Source organism: Scyliorhinus torazame, chromosome 6 (genome assembly GCF_047496885.1).
Source record: "Scyliorhinus torazame isolate Kashiwa2021f chromosome 6, sScyTor2.1, whole genome shotgun sequence".
NCBI lineage: Eukaryota > Metazoa > Chordata > Chondrichthyes > Carcharhiniformes > Scyliorhinidae > Scyliorhinus > Scyliorhinus torazame.
The window spans coordinates 264849751-264865381 of record NC_092712.1 but is presented as its reverse complement, the minus strand read 5'-3'; the positions used below and the strand labels follow the sequence as shown (position 1 = coordinate 264865381).

The following is a 15631-nucleotide window of genomic DNA, read 5'->3' as shown; positions in this document are numbered from 1 at the left end:
CCAGGCTGAACTCTTTGATAGTTCTGAGGCTTTGCACAAATAGTTCCATTTTAAGATGGCAAATTTATCAATGTCTCGAAACATATCAATTTTCTATCAACAATTGGCTCGGGTCAGATTTTAGTAAATCTTTGGCATTGCAGGACCTTATTTTTTTCAAGGTCTGGTGAGCTCTGATCATTTATGGGGTACAATATAGTTTTTAAAAAAAATTTAGTGTACCCAATTTATTTTATCTAATTAAAGGGCAATTTAGCGTGGCCAATCCACCTACCCTGCACATCTTTGGGTTGTGGGGGCGAAACCCGCGCAGACAAGAGGAGAATGTGCAAACTCCATACGGACAGTGACCCAGAGCTGGGATCGAACCTGGGACCTCGGTGCCGTGAGGCAGCAATGCTAACCACTGCGCCACCGTGCTGCCACGGGGTACAATATAGTTGAGATTAGAACTAAAGTCAGAAACTAAACAAAATCAATAGGAGATGGTCTGCATTGCTCCATGTCACAGGGTTGTAATTAACTGATTGAATAAGAACCAAGTTAAGATATTTCATCTCTCATATGCTGCAGGGCTAAGGTAAGGTTCACAACTTTCTACATGTTCCCTGATTTAAACGACTCTGCATTTGGGTGGACTGCAGCCGTGACTGGGAGCACGTCCGAATCCATCCACTACATTACCTTCCGTGCCTGTTACTGGATATACTCAGCATTCTGACTGAATTTGCTCAGAATTATACTGCACCAATTATGTGACTCCAGGTAAGATTACCAACTGTATCTAACTGGAATCACAAGCAATTGGTGACCCAGAAAAAAAAATGCTCTTTGTTGCACCGTTTTTAGCTAAATACTTCTATGCTGGAGCTGCATGAATGTTCACCTTCTCTTCATTGGTCCTTCTATGGCCTTCAAGGTTTTGCTGTCAGAAATTGACAGAAGATTTTATCTCTGCACTTGCAAGTTCAATTCTAACAGTTACAGTAGTTCCTCAATCCAGTCATTGAATACATCTAGCCTGTGAATCCAATGACTGTGTTTTAACATATTGTTGCAATTTCAACCTTATATTATACCTGTGTGTGCTACCAAGGCCAATCTCATTCTTAATGACTGTAATGATATGTGCATAGGTATACCAGTGAAAGGTTAATTATTACAGCTCAGTGTAATTCAAACACTAGAGGGCACCACCAGTTCCCAATATAAATATCAGACCTCAGGGAATCTTGGGTGGTGTTAGCAGAGGAGAGGAATTGATCACAGCTCAAGGACTAGTTTAGATTAGAGAGAAGTAGCACAAGTACATCTTTAGTTAATATTAGATTACTGTATTAATAATTATAGCTCTGTAGAGTGTGCAAATTCTATTTAATTTAATCGTTATTCAATAAATTAGTTTTGCTTCAATCTAAAGATTGCTGGTTTCTTTATCACCTACTCATCAAACCATTCTGGATCACAAGACAAAGAATAACGACATATTACCTCAAAGTGTACTATAACAATGACCTGACTGTCCTTTTCGTAAAAAGGTAAAGCACAGAACTAGCAATATTTGGAAAATTAGCACCCATCTACCTTTTTTCAGGATACAATGTGCAAGAATTAAATAAGGCGGACAAAGCAATTTCTAAGACAAACCTGAGGGAGAATATTAATACGAAACACAAAAGTGTAAATTAAGTCAAATGGCAGCCATCTTATACAGATATGAAAGCTGACGAGCTTAAACATATACTTTCTCATGGCACTGGTATAACACAGACTCGTGCTCACCTCTACCAGTTTCATCCAGTCGGTCTGCTGCATTTGACACATTTTCATTCAACTCCTTGCTTCCAGCTTCATTTTCCAGTTTCTGAGAAGACAGAAAAATTGATGACATTGCGAGTTAAACCGTTAAACCAGTTCCTTAGTAACAGATATGTTGTTCTTTGGACTGACATAAAAATATGAGTGATATTCAGATTACTGTTTGAGGCCAAGTTATATTTTAAAATGAACGTTTGCCACTATCCAAAAAGTTGCTTTTTAAATCTACAAATGTTATAATTATATCACAACCTGGGACTTCGAACTTTCTTGAATAAAAATCTTGTGCACATTGCACAAGTTAGTTTACACTTGACCCTTTACAGTAAAGTCACCCTAGTCCCAGATGACCATAGGCTGCTTTCCCCTTTGAGGGGGAGAGCTGACTGGTGGTGATTTAACCTGAGGATCACCGCACCTCAGGTGAAGGGTAATGTCGAGAAGACGGGCCTTCATGAATATCCTTATAACTGGTATAATGTGACACTGGGTGAAAAATGAATCTGCTCTTCATTGGGGTACACAATGGAAAAGACACAAACGGCATAAAAATCACTTTGACAAGACTATTCAGAACAGGCTAAAAAATTTTAAATGAGGTTTTTATACAAAAGATGATGCAGGTAAAAGGGCAAATCAGCACATGTGGCTGATTCCAGTACATCACCCAACTCCTTTACTATAAAAACACTGTACAAACTGCTCGCAATTCTCTTCTATAATGAGCATCATGAGTCAATGACAACATTTTTACGTGACAAACCAACCCCATGAATCCCTTAATAAGTTCTTAACCTGTATAGCAACAAAGTAAAATGGAAACTGAAGAACAATGGTTGCCGATCTAGATTTATTTTTCTTTTCCATATTCTAATTGGTACAAAGGAAGATGAAAAGGTGCCCTACATAATTAATAAAAACTATCACATTAAATAGATTTTGAAGTTAGCAGGGCCTCTTAGCATCAACGACAGCTGTGTCTTGGCAGAAACTTAATTGAATAGCAATTCACATAAGTCTCTTGTATCCAATTAACGCACAAAAGCACAAACATCTAGGAGATAGCCATCTGACCAAAGTATCTGATCTGCCTCTTATAGATACCATTTATTTTAGAAAAAGGGTTTCAGTTTCTGCTAGTTTTAGCAGAATAACCCATCAAATCGGAGTAAATGACTGGGGACTTTAAACATACACAAGTTTTGTTCCTTATGTTGGTGTTTTCTGCAATCTTTTACACTGGTTCAAGGTAAAGTTGGTCAGAATTGGGCCTTGTCCTCAAAACTGGCGATGCCCTCAGGTTGAAACTGTAAGATTCTTCCAGGTTGGGGAGGCTTTTCAAATTGCACTCATTTTCTCAGGATAACAAACGCCAGTGAGCATGTTTTAAAGCCTTTCTCGTGTCAAAAGGTATTTAATTTTCTCACAAACTTGTTAGACGCTTTAGTTGCTGTGATTATGAAGAGTCTAAAGTTTTGTTCCTTTTTCACAAACACACATTTATTTCATTCCAACAGCCTTTGCACAAAACTCTTAACACACTACCTGACAGAGGCCACCTGAAGCCCCTTTACATATCAGTGTCAATTAATGGATACTTAACATAAATGAGACAACTAATTGCAGTGTCTCTTAACCCATTACTTAACAGTCTCCCCTTCCTTGGAGAAAAAAAATAATTAGGTGAAAACAAAATTTCAAGAAACTCAAAAACACACACATGATTTCCCCCCCTTTTTTTCTTTGTTTGGAAGAGCAAAAAAAGAAACAGTCACAGAAACAAACGCCCTTCATTAACAATATCCCAAAGTTTCTGTGAACTCGCCCCTCTTTTCATAAAACAGTCTGACAGTTGATAGCTCCTGTCAACCCATTTAATTTTTGTTATTTCCCCTCTTTCCAACATCTGCTTCAAACTTGCGATGTCTATCCGTAACCTCTTTTCCTTGACACTTTTTGTGGAGTGCACATTTTCCCACAGGGATTTATTGTCAATGTGACAGTCAATAGGTATATTACCCAAATCCCCTAATCCCAAAATTTCTGTCAATATCATACTTATATAAAAGGCCATATCCACCGCCTCTACAAGGCTTAACGTCTCAGCAGCCAAAGTGCTTTTTACCACTCTCCTTATTTTCTTTGTTTCCCACACAAGCGGGCAACATTTACCATCATTCCCCAAAAGGAAAATTATAAAACCTTCTGCGCTTGAAACCCCATCACATAAATTTGCATAGGACGTATCACTGTAAACTATGAGTTTCAAGTGCCTAAGGTCACCTAAAACCGGGAACTTCAAAACACACTCCTGCATTTTTAGTTTGGCCAAGGCTTTATTTGCTCTTATTATGTCTTCCACTTTGGGATCATTCATTTTTGTACTCAACTCTAAGACATCAAAACTCACGTCCGGTCTAGTCTGTCTACCTAACCAGTTCAGTTGCCCAATTAAACTTCGCAGTTGCTCTTTTTCTATCTTTGAAACCATTGCGTCTTTTTGTGAAACTCAGCCACGACTAATTGATATTGGGCTGATGCTTTCCAAATAAGATTGCTGACGTAAAGTTGCCCCTAACTTAGTCTGTCCAATTTCCAGTCCAATATATTTAAATGCACCGGAAGCCTGACTTCCAACCCTGAATTCTTTCCTCAAACCAGAGATTACAATAGCTTCAAAATCACTAGTCCCACCCCACCAAAAACCATCGACATGCATCATAAAAATGCCAGAAAGATTTCCTTTATAGTGCCAGTGAAACATTGCAGGATCTGCTTTCAACTGGCAACAGCCTAACTTTAACAAAACTGACCTTACCGAAAAATACCAGACTCTAGATGCATCATTTAATCCATATACACATTTGTTCAACTTCCAGAGTACCCCTTCTGCGTTAGCTGCTTCTTTTGGAGGATGGAGAAAAATGTCTCTCTGGAGCTGATGCCCCTGCAAAAAGGCAGCTTTTATATCTATAGATTTGCATTCCCATGCCTTTGTGGCTAATAGAGCCAAGAAGATCTTTAAAATAACCTTTCCTGCTGTAGGTGAATCTACCCTTAAATCCTGATCTTCTGAGTTTTCTTCAAATCCCCTTGCCACGAGCCTGGCCTTTGCCTTACAAGTTCCATCCGGAAGAATCTTTTCCGTGCAAATCCATCTGTAGGATAGAGCTCTTTGTCCCCTATCCGGTACTTCCGTGTATACCCCAAATTCACCCCAACTATGCAATTCTTGTTGTTTAGCTTCTTTAATAACTTTTTCATCTAATTTATTTGAAGCCACCAAAATCTCACGTGCATGTGGGCTTCTACTCCTATTAGTATTCGTAGTCTTACTCATGTTTCGCGATCTTAATAAACGACATCCCCTCTCCCGCCTGGTATCTCATTCTGTACTGCTACTGCTTGTTCTTTCCCTTCTGCTGTGGGATGTCCTTTCAATAGTTCTCGACCTTTTCCTGTGGACCTGTTCACTATCCGATGTACTATCTGAACTGGCACTGCATTTCTGTGCCCTCTATTTTTGAACTTTGTTTTCCCAATCCATTGTCTTGACTCCTTCCCCTGAATGCTGTACATTCAACCAATGTTTATGCTTTCCAGTGGCCTTCCCTGCTCTACTAATAACAGTTGCATCCTTCCATTGACTAGACCCTTCAGGCAAGTATATCACTTTTGTACCAACTTTTGGCAGTTGCCCTTTCGGAAAAATGGCCTGTTCTAATTCACCAAGAGTGTTGTGTTCCTCCACAGAAACCCTGTCTATATCAGTTAATTGGTCCTCATAGGTCTGTAACACATGCGTACCAGATGACTCTTTTTCCTCGTCATGTCTGTTTGCTCTGTCTAAATTTGAAAATTTGTAATCTGTACCCATTATCCTTGATGAATGTACCCTAACAGTTTGATTACCATGTTGCAAAATAATTATTTTGCCATCTATGCCTATGATCTTCCCTGGGCCTTTCCATTCATCAGAAAGGGGGGGGGGGATGACTTACCAGGGGTAAGCCATGGGGTACGGGCCTCTGGCACGGAGTCTGTCCCTGTTGCTCAGAAGGGAAGGGGGGAGAGGAGCAGAGCATTAGTAATTGGGGACTCTATAGTCAGGGGCACAGATAGGAGATTTTGTGGGAGCGTGAGAGACTCACGTTTGGTATGTTGCCTCCCAGGTGCAAGGGTACGTGATGTCTCGGATCGTGTTTTCCGGGTCCTTAGGGGGGAGGGGGAGCAGCCCCAAGTCGTGGTCCACATTGGCACTAACGACATAGGTAGGAAAGGGGACAAGGATGTCAGGCAGGCTTTCAGAGAGCTAGGATGGAAGCTCAGAACTAGAACAAACAGAGTTATCTCTGGGTTGTTGCCCGTGCCACGCGATAGTGAGATGAGGAATAGGGAGAGAGAGCATTTAAACACCTGGCTACAGGGATGGTGCAGGCGGGAGGGATTCAGATTTCTGGATAACTGGGGCTCTTTCTGGGGAAGGTGGGACCTCTACAGACAGGATGGTCTACATCTGAACCTAAGGGGCACAAATATCCTGGGGGGGAGATTTGTTAGTGCTCTTTGGGGGGGTTTAAACTAATGCAGCAGGGGCATGGGAACCTGGATTGTAGTTTTAGGGTAAGGGAGAATGAGAGTATAGAGGTCAGGAGCACAGATTTGACGTCGCAGGAGGGGGCCAGTGTTCAGGTAGGTGGTTTGAAGTGTGTCTACTTCAATGCCAGGAGTATACGAAACAAGGTAGGGGAACTGGCAGCATGGGTTGGTACCTGGGACTTCGATGTTGTGGCCATTTCGGAGACATGGATAGAGCAGGGACAGGAATGGATGTTGCAGGTTCCGGGGTTTAGGTGTTTTAGTAAGCACAGAGAAGGAGGCAAAAGAGAGGGAGGTGTGGCGCTGCTAGTCAAGAGCAGTATTATGGTGGCGGAGAGGATGCTAGATGGGGACTCTTCTTCCGAGGTAGTATGGGCTGAAGTTAGAAACAGGAAAGGAGAGGTCACCCTGTTGGGAGTTTTTTATAGGCCTCCTAATAGTTCTAGGGATGTAGAGGAAAGGATGGCGAAGATGATTCTGGATAAGAGCGAAAGTAACAGGGTAGTTATTATGGGAGACTTTAACTTTCCAAATATTGACTGGAAAAGATATAGTTCGAGTACAATAGATGGGTCGTTTTTTGTACAGTGTGTGCAGGACGGTTTCCTGAAACAATATGTTGACAGGCCAACAAGAGGCAAGGCCACGTTGGATTTGGTTTTGGGTAATGAACCAGGCCAGGTGTTGGATTTGGAGGTAGGAGAGCACTTTGGGAACAGTGACCACAATTCGGTGACGTTTACGTTAATGATGGAAGGGATAAGTATACACCGCAGGGCAAGAGTTATAGCTGGGGGAAGGGCAATTATGATGCCATTAGACCTGACTTGGGGGGGATAAGGTGGAGAAGTAGGCTGCAAGTGTTGGGCACACTGGATAAGTGGGGCTTGTTCAAGGATCAGCTACTGCGTGTTCTTGATAAGTATGTACCGGTCAGACAGGGAGGAAGGCGTCGAGCGAGGGAACCGTGGTTTACCAAGGAAGTGGAATCCCTTGCTAAGAGGAAGAAGGAGGCCTATGTGAAGATGAGGTGTGAAGTTTCGGTTGGGGCGATGGATAGTTACAAGGTAGCGAGGAAGGATCTAAAGAGAGAGCGAAGACGAGCAAGGAGGGGACATGAGAAGTATTTGGCAGGAAGGATCAAGGAAAACCCAAAAGCTTTCTATAGGTATGTCAGGAATAAGCGAATGACTAGGGAAAGAGTAGGACCAGTCAAGGACAGGGATGGGAAATTGTGTGTGGAGTCTGAAGAGATAGGCGAGATACTAAATGAATATTTTTCGTCAGTATTCACTCAGGAAAAAGATAATGTTGTGGAGGAGAATGCTGAGCCCCAGGCTAATAGAATAGATGGCATTGAGGTACGTAGGGAAGAGGTGTTGGCAATTCTGGACAGGCTGAAAATAGATAAGTCCCCGGGACCTGATGGGATTTATCCTAGGATTCTCTGGGAGGCCAGGGAAGAGATTGCTGGACCTTTGGCTTTGATTTTTCTGTCATCATTGGCTACAGGAATAGTGCCAGAGGACTGGAGGACAGCAAAAGTGGTCCCTTTGTTCAAAAAGGGGAGCAGAGACAACCCCGGCAACTATAGACCGGTGAGCCTCACATCTGTAGTGGGTAAAGTCTTGGAGGGGATTATAAGAGACAAGATTTACAATCATCTAGATAGGAATAATATGATCAGGGATAGTCAGCATGGCTTTGTGAAGGGTAGGTCATGCCTCACAAACCTTATCGAGTTCTTTGAGAAGGTGACTGAACAGGTAGATGAGGGTAGAGCAGTTGATGTGGTGTATATGGATTTCAGCAAAGCGTTTGATAAGGTTTCCCACGGTAGGCTATTGCAGAAAATATGGAGGCTGGGGATTGAGGGTGATTTAGAGATGTGGATCAGAAATTGGCTAGCTGAAAGAAGACAGAGGGTGGTGGTTGATGGGAAATGTTCAGAATGGAGTACAGTCACAAGTGGAGTACCACAAGGATCTGTTCTGGGGCTGTTGCTGTTTGTCATTTTTATCAATGACCTAGAGGAAGGCGCAGAAGGGTGGGTGAGTAAATTTGCAGACGATACTAAAGTCGGTGGTGTTGTCGATAGTGTGGAAGGATGTAGCAGGTTACAAAGGGATATAGATAAGCTGCAGAGCTGGGCTGAGAGGTGGCAAATGGAGTTTAATGTAGAGAAGTGTGAGGTGATTCACTTTGGAAGGAATAACAGGAATGCTGAATATTTGGCTAATGGTAAAGTTCTTGAAAGTGTGGATGAGCAGAGGGATCTAGGTGTCCATGTACATAGATCCCTGAAAGTTGCCACCCAGGTTGATAGGGTTGTGAAGAAGGCCTATGGAGTGTTGGCCTTTATTGGTAGAGGGATTGAGTTCCGGAGTCGGGAGGTCATGTTGCAGCTGTACAGAACTCTGGTACGGCCGCATTTGGAGTATTGCGTACAGTTCTGGTCACCGCATTATAGGAAGGACGTGGAGGCTTTGGAGCGGGTGCAGAGGAGATTTACCAGGATGTTGCCTGGTATGGAGGGAAAATCTTATGAGGAAAGGCTGATGGACTTGAGGTTGTTTTCGTTGGAGAGAAGAAGGTTAAGAGGAGACTTAATAGAGGCATACAAAATGATCAGGGGGTTGGATAGGGTGGACAATGAGAGCCTTCTCCCGCGGATGGATATGGCTGGCATGAGGGGACATAACTTTAAACTGAGGGGTAATAGATATAGGACAGAGGTCAGAGGTAGGTTCTTTACGCAAAGAGTAGTGAGGCCCTGGAATGCCCGACCTGCTACAGTAGTGAACTCGCCAACATTGAGGGCATTTAAAAGTTTATTGGATGATAATGGCATAGTGTAGGTTAGATGGCTTTTGTTTCGGTGCAACATCGTGGGCCGAAGGGCCTGTACTGCGCTGTATTGTTCTATGTTCTATGTAATTGTCTCTCTTATAGTATACCATGCCTCCTTGCTGAAAAACAGCATCTGATGGCCGTACGTTATGTCTTAAAGCTCTGCGAATTCTTTCAGAGACTTCTGCTTCCAAAAAAGATTTGCTACTGCTATGTAATGCATTTAAATGTTCAGCAAAACCAGAGCTAATTGTAGTCCCCTCCCAAGCTGGAGGCTGGTCATCCAAAATGGACGGAATTTTAGGATTTCTACCAAACACTAATTGATAAGGACTATAGCCCCCAACCATCTGCAATGAATTTAGCCTGCAATTTGGTCGATCTGCCAAAATTTTCCGAAGCATGTCATCGATGACAGCATGATTTCTTTCACAGACACCATTACTAAATGGGCTTTCTGCAGCCGTATTCATAACTCTGATATTCATGTTTTCACACATATCCCTAAACTCATCATTAGTAAATTCTCCCCCATTGACGGTAAGGAATTTTGCCAGTGGACCCATTCCTGTCCCTATCCATTTTTCCACGATTTGATCCAGAATTACTCTCTTTTCTTTACTTCGTACAATCGTTGATTGACTAAATCTGATTGCTAAATCTACAAAATGCAAAATAAATACATTATTTGCTTTATCCCAGATCTTAAGGTCCATGGCCACAATGTCGTTAAAATCCCTGGCCAAAGATAGGGTTACTATCGGTCGTGCTGGTGTCCTTCTGTACTTCCTACAAACTTCACAGCGGTCACTAACCTGTTCTATCAGTTTAGTATAGTCGTTATCCCTTACCCCTGCATCCTTTAATACATTTTTCAGCCTCCGAGGAGACGGATGTGCAAATTGCCTATGCAGTTTTAATACTACAAGCTTTTTATCAGCTAAAGTCCCATTTTCAACTGCCATTAACACATCCTTAACCACTCTACTTGAAATATTTGTCAGTAATGGAATACAATAGTGTCCCTACTGTGTAAATTGTAAGTCCACCGTCTTTCCAAATATTGTTGCCTTATCCTGTTCCATATCCAGTTTCATGTGTGCTTTCTTCATCGACGGTCTGCTCAGAAGCAAAGGTATCTCACTTGATACAACATCCGTGCTAATGAAATGATTCACTCCGGCAATATTGCAAGGGATCACCATTCTTTTCAGCGACTTCAGAGTATTATCATCCCCAAACCTGAAACTTGTGGAACTTTCAAATTCCTTAACCTTGTTACGATTTTCAGCATTCAAAGAGTCCAGGTAACATTTTAACCAATCAATTCCACACACGGTAGATGTGCAGCCACTGTCCAATACAGCACAGTTGAAGGATTCTGCAACCAACCCCCTCATTACCGGCGTAAAACTGCTTGTCAATAGGACAATGCCTTCTTTCTGGTCACTATCTTTTTCCTCTTCCGTGCCATGTGTCGCTTCAAACACACTATCATAACGAGTTGGACAGTTGAAAGCATAATGGTATTGAGAGTCACATCAAAAACATCGATTTATCATGCCCCATGCATTTCGGGGTTCATCTTCCTATTGTAGGTTCTAACTGGGTTTCGGTCTTCATAATTTCCTTGTCTCGGTCTCCTTCTATAGTCTTGAGCCCTGTTCGTAGCCATATGATTTCACCATCCTGTTAGTAGTGTATCTTCCATATTCTGCCTTATTGCAGGCTGACCTATTTGGGTCATCAGAGCCATCGGAATCGAATGTTTCCCCAGAAACTTTTGTAAAGCTTTTGTCATCTGTTCGAATAAGGTATCCTTATCAGTAAACTGAACTCCTGTCAAAACCAGGAGCCTATCCATGTTGCTCACTCTAGCACAGTCAAGTAATTTAAAGGCCAACATAGACTGTGGAAATTCCAGGTTGTATTTCTGCAGCCTTTTATATAGTCTGCCAAATTCAATTATACAGTCTTCCATGGAGATATCCTCCATTTTCTGGAACTTATCAAAATCCGACCATGCTTCATACGCACTTACCAAGTCATCTTTCTTATAAATCTTATCCATATAATGTAATAAAGTCTCCAGACCTTCTTCGGAGTCTAACTCTTCCAATTCCAGCTCAGAAAGCACTTTGTTTCGGATTTTACTGCCATATGGTAGAGAAAGAGCCAATGCCATACCTTGTTTTCTCTTTCCCAAAGCAGTTACCTTAGTCCCCATAACTACTGCACTTCTCCATTGGTCGTACGATTCCCTTTCAGAAAATAAGGGAGGACAGTCATATCCAGCCATCTTTATCCTCGGTTCAGCCATATATCCCTTTTTTTTTCTTTTCTCACTCACTCCTTGGTTTGATCTGGAAAAGTTGTATCTTTCAACCCTTCACATTTACACAGCAACCATCCTCTGCTACCAATTGTTAGACGCTTTAGTTGCTGTGATATGAAGAGTCTAAAGTTCTGTTCCTTTTTCACAAACACACATTTATTTCATTCCAACAGCCTTTGTACAAAACTCTAACTATACATCACCTGACAGAGGCCACCTGAAGCCCCTTTACATATCAGTGTCAATTAATGGATACTTAACATAAATGAGACAGCCAATTGCAATGTCTCTTCACCCATTACTTAACAAAACTGACGACTGCGCACCAATGAATTTTTGGCTGCATGAAGAAAACTGCACCAGCTTGCCATTCTTTTAATGCATCAAGGAATACTTCTTAATGGAAAAGAAAAAAATATCTTCCACACACTGCTAATTCTTATGATTCATGGAAGATTTAACTTTGTGATAATGCGAATTCATTTTAGCACAAGCTTGAAATAACAACACAATTTCAAACATATTTTGGGCACAATTTCCTGACTGAGCCCAAAGTGGAAACTCTACCCCAATATATCCAGAAACGTTTTGCCGGTTCAAAAAGGCACACATGTCCTGAATGCCTATCATTTCGAAGATGTGGAGATGCCGGCGTTGGACTGGGGTGAGCACAGTACGAAGTCTTACAACACCAGGTTAAAGTCCAACAGGTTTCGATGTCACTAGCTTTCGGAGCGCTGCTCCTTCCTCAGGTGAATGAAGAGGTCTGTTCCAGAAACACATATATAGACAAATTCAAAGATGCCAAACAATGCTAGGAATGCGAGCATTAGTAGGTGATTAAATCTTTACAGATCCAGAGATGGTTTTTAAAGAGGTGTGAATTGTATCAAGCCAGGACAGTTGGTGGGATTTTGAAGGCCAGATGGTGGGGGATGAATGTAATGTGACATGAATCCCAGGTCCCGGTTGAGGCCGCACTCATGTGTGCGGAACTTGGCTATAAGTTTCTGCTCGGCGATTCTGCGTTGTCGCGGGTCCTGAAGGCCGCCTTGGAGAACGCTTACCCGGAGATCAGAGGCTGAATACCCCTGACTGCTGAAGTGTTCCCCGACTGGAAGGGAACATTCCTGCCTGGTGATTGTTGCGCGATGACCGTTCATTCGTTGTCGCAGCGTCTGCATGGTCTCGCCAATGTACCACACTTTCCTGCAGCGTATGAGGTAGACAACGTTGGCCGAGTCGCACGAGTATGTACCGCGTACCTGATGGGTGGGGTTCTCACGTGTAATAGTGGTATCCATGTCGATGATCTGGCACGTCTTGCAGAGATTGCCATGACAGGGTTGTGTGGTGTCGTGGTCACTGTTCTGAAGACTGGGTAGTTTGCTGCAAACAATGGTTCGTTTGAGGTTGCGTACACTGCTATCATTTCGAAATTTACAGTATTTGAACAGCCATGGGTTAAAAATACTGCAGCTTCTAGAAATCTGAAACACAATCAGAAAATGCTGGAAATACAAAGCAGGCAGCAGCAACAGAAAATAGGAAAAAATGTTTTGGGTAAAATTAATCACAACTTAGACATGTGTATTCCAACATGACAAACTATCGCTTTCTCATTCAGCAATAACAAGTACAGATGCAAATTGTTACAGCACTAACATTCAAAAAGTTCAGATCAAAAGTTCATTATCAAAAATAGGGTGGACCGAGACAGACCTTCAGGACCCGCTTGCGAGCAATCAGCGAGGCGAAGGCTAAAACATCTTCCCCTGCTTCCGTCTGCAGCTCCGGCAAGTCCGATGCCCCAAATAAGGCCCCCAGGGGATTAGGCTCCAAATTCACAAGCAGGATCACTGTCATGATGCTGAAAAATGACTTCCAGTGTTTCTCCAACTTTGGGCAGGACCAGAACATGTGTACATGATTGGCTGGACCCCTCCCACACCGTTCACAAATGTCCTCCACCCCCTCAAACAACCGGCTCATCCTCAACTTCGTCAGGTGCGCTCTATGTACCACTTTTAGCGGTATCAACCCCAGCGTTGCATACAAGGTTCAGGCAATAACCATCCCGCAGCACCTCCCGCCACAACTCCTCCTCCAGCGCCATCCCCAGCTCCTTCTCCCACATGGCTTTAAACCCTTCCAACGCCACCCAATCCTCCTGAAAGATCCTCCCATAGATCGCCGAGATGATCACCTGCCTCCAACAACGAGGAGGGTGGTGCCACCAGAAAAGTTGGGGAAACCTTTTTTGCGCAATCCAGCACCTGCATATACCTAAAGGCTTCATCAAGCAAAATCCCAATCCTCCCAGTCAACTCCTCCAAACTTGCGAACCGCCCTTCTCGAAATAAGTCCTTCATTTCCATCATCCCTGAAGCCAAACATCCAGCCTTGCTGCCTCAAATACATGATTCCCTTGATTCGGCATCAGCTTTGATCCCGCCCCTAACCTAAAGTGCTGCCGAAACTGGCTCCATATCTTCAACGTGGCCACCACCACTGGATTCCCCCAATATTTCCCCGGGACAAGCGGAAGAGGTGATGTTGCCAATGCCTGCAACTCCGACTCCCTTACAAGAGACTGCCTCCATCTTCACCCACAAAGCCTCCAGCTCCCTACTCCAGCCCCGCACCTTCTCAGTATTTGGCGCCCAATAGGAATACATCAGGTTTGGAAAGGCCAAGCCACCTAACTGCCGTCCTCTCTGAAGCACTGTCTTCCAGATCCTTGCTACCTTACCTGCCCAGACAAACGACAAAATCAACCGTTACACCCCCATAAAAAACATTTTCGGCAAAAAGACAAGTAGGTACTGAAACAAAAAGATAAACCACGGCAAAATGTTCATCTTTATTGCCTGACCCGGCCTGCCAATGATAGGGGAACGCTGTCCCATCTCCTCAAATCCGCGCTGACCCTACCCACCAGGTTTGTGAAATTCAATTTACGGCACGCCCAAATACCTAAAGTGGGTAGTCGCCACCTGAAACGGCAACCTCCCCAAACTAGCTCCCATCCCTGGAGAAGACACCAAAAAACATTCACCCTTTCCCATATTCAATTTATAACCTGAAAAAGCGCCGAATATCCTTAGCAGCACCATTATATCCCCCATCGTAGAACCCGGGTGAGAGATGTACAACAACAAATCATCAGCATACAAAGACATCCTTTGCTCCACAACCCCCCTCACTATCCCCTTCCACTTATCCGAGAACCTCAGCGCAATGGCCAAGTGCTCTAACACCAGCGCAAACGGGAGAAGGGACATGGGACATCCCTGTCTCGTTCCCTATGTAACAGGCATTTTACTTACAGAAATACTGAAACATAGAATTATTTTGGAAAGAGGAGTAGGTAGCCTCTAGGTATTCTCTCTGAAACATGGAATTATTTTGGAAAGAGGAGTAGGGAGCCTCTAGGTATTCTCTCTGAGGTGGGAAAGGGAATGAAGTAGGTAGCAAGTATAATTGTCAACTATATTGGTCAATCTGCAATCAGAAACCGCTGAGAGGGGATTATGATTATTCCCTTGGTTTTCTGACCAAGTAAGAAACAAGAGAAAGACACCCATGTTTTTAACTCAGCTTGATAAGATCTGGGAAGGAAAATAAATCTAGCGAAAGGAGATTTATTATCCGAAGCTTGGCGGGATGATCAAAATCAGAGTATTGAACACAGAAATGATGTTTAGCATGTTTATAACAACAGTTTGGCAGGAGAAATATAATTAAATTGAAGCAAGGTGAAATATACTATGGGCACGATCTACCGGCTGTTCACGCCGGTGGGATATTCTGGTCCCACACCAGCGCACAGGTTTCCTGGCCTCAAGGGGTGCAGTCACTGGGAAATCCCGTTGACAATGGCAGGGTCAGTAAATTCGGCTGGCGAGCCGCCACCGCTGCCGAAAAACACGTGGCGGGGTCGTCGGTAAATTTTGTCCTATAACTGTTACGCTGCGTGCTCACTGATTGTAAAATAAGGTAGCTTAATGATTCTCATTAGGCCTTGAC

At 43.2% G+C, this 15631-nt stretch overlaps 1 protein-coding gene across 3 annotated transcripts in view; it reads right to left on the bottom strand.

Annotated features, from left to right (window-relative positions):
- Window positions 1–15631, bottom strand: part of LOC140425404 (F-actin-uncapping protein LRRC16A-like) — a 530177-nt gene that overhangs the window by 27553 nt on the left and 486993 nt on the right. For all 3 annotated transcript variants that reach the window (XM_072509651.1, XM_072509649.1, XM_072509650.1), the window contains one exon: window positions 1783–1864. In XM_072509651.1, the coding sequence (XP_072365752.1) occupies window positions 1783–1864 (82 nt within the window). The remainder of the gene's footprint in view (window positions 1–1782; window positions 1865–15631) is intronic.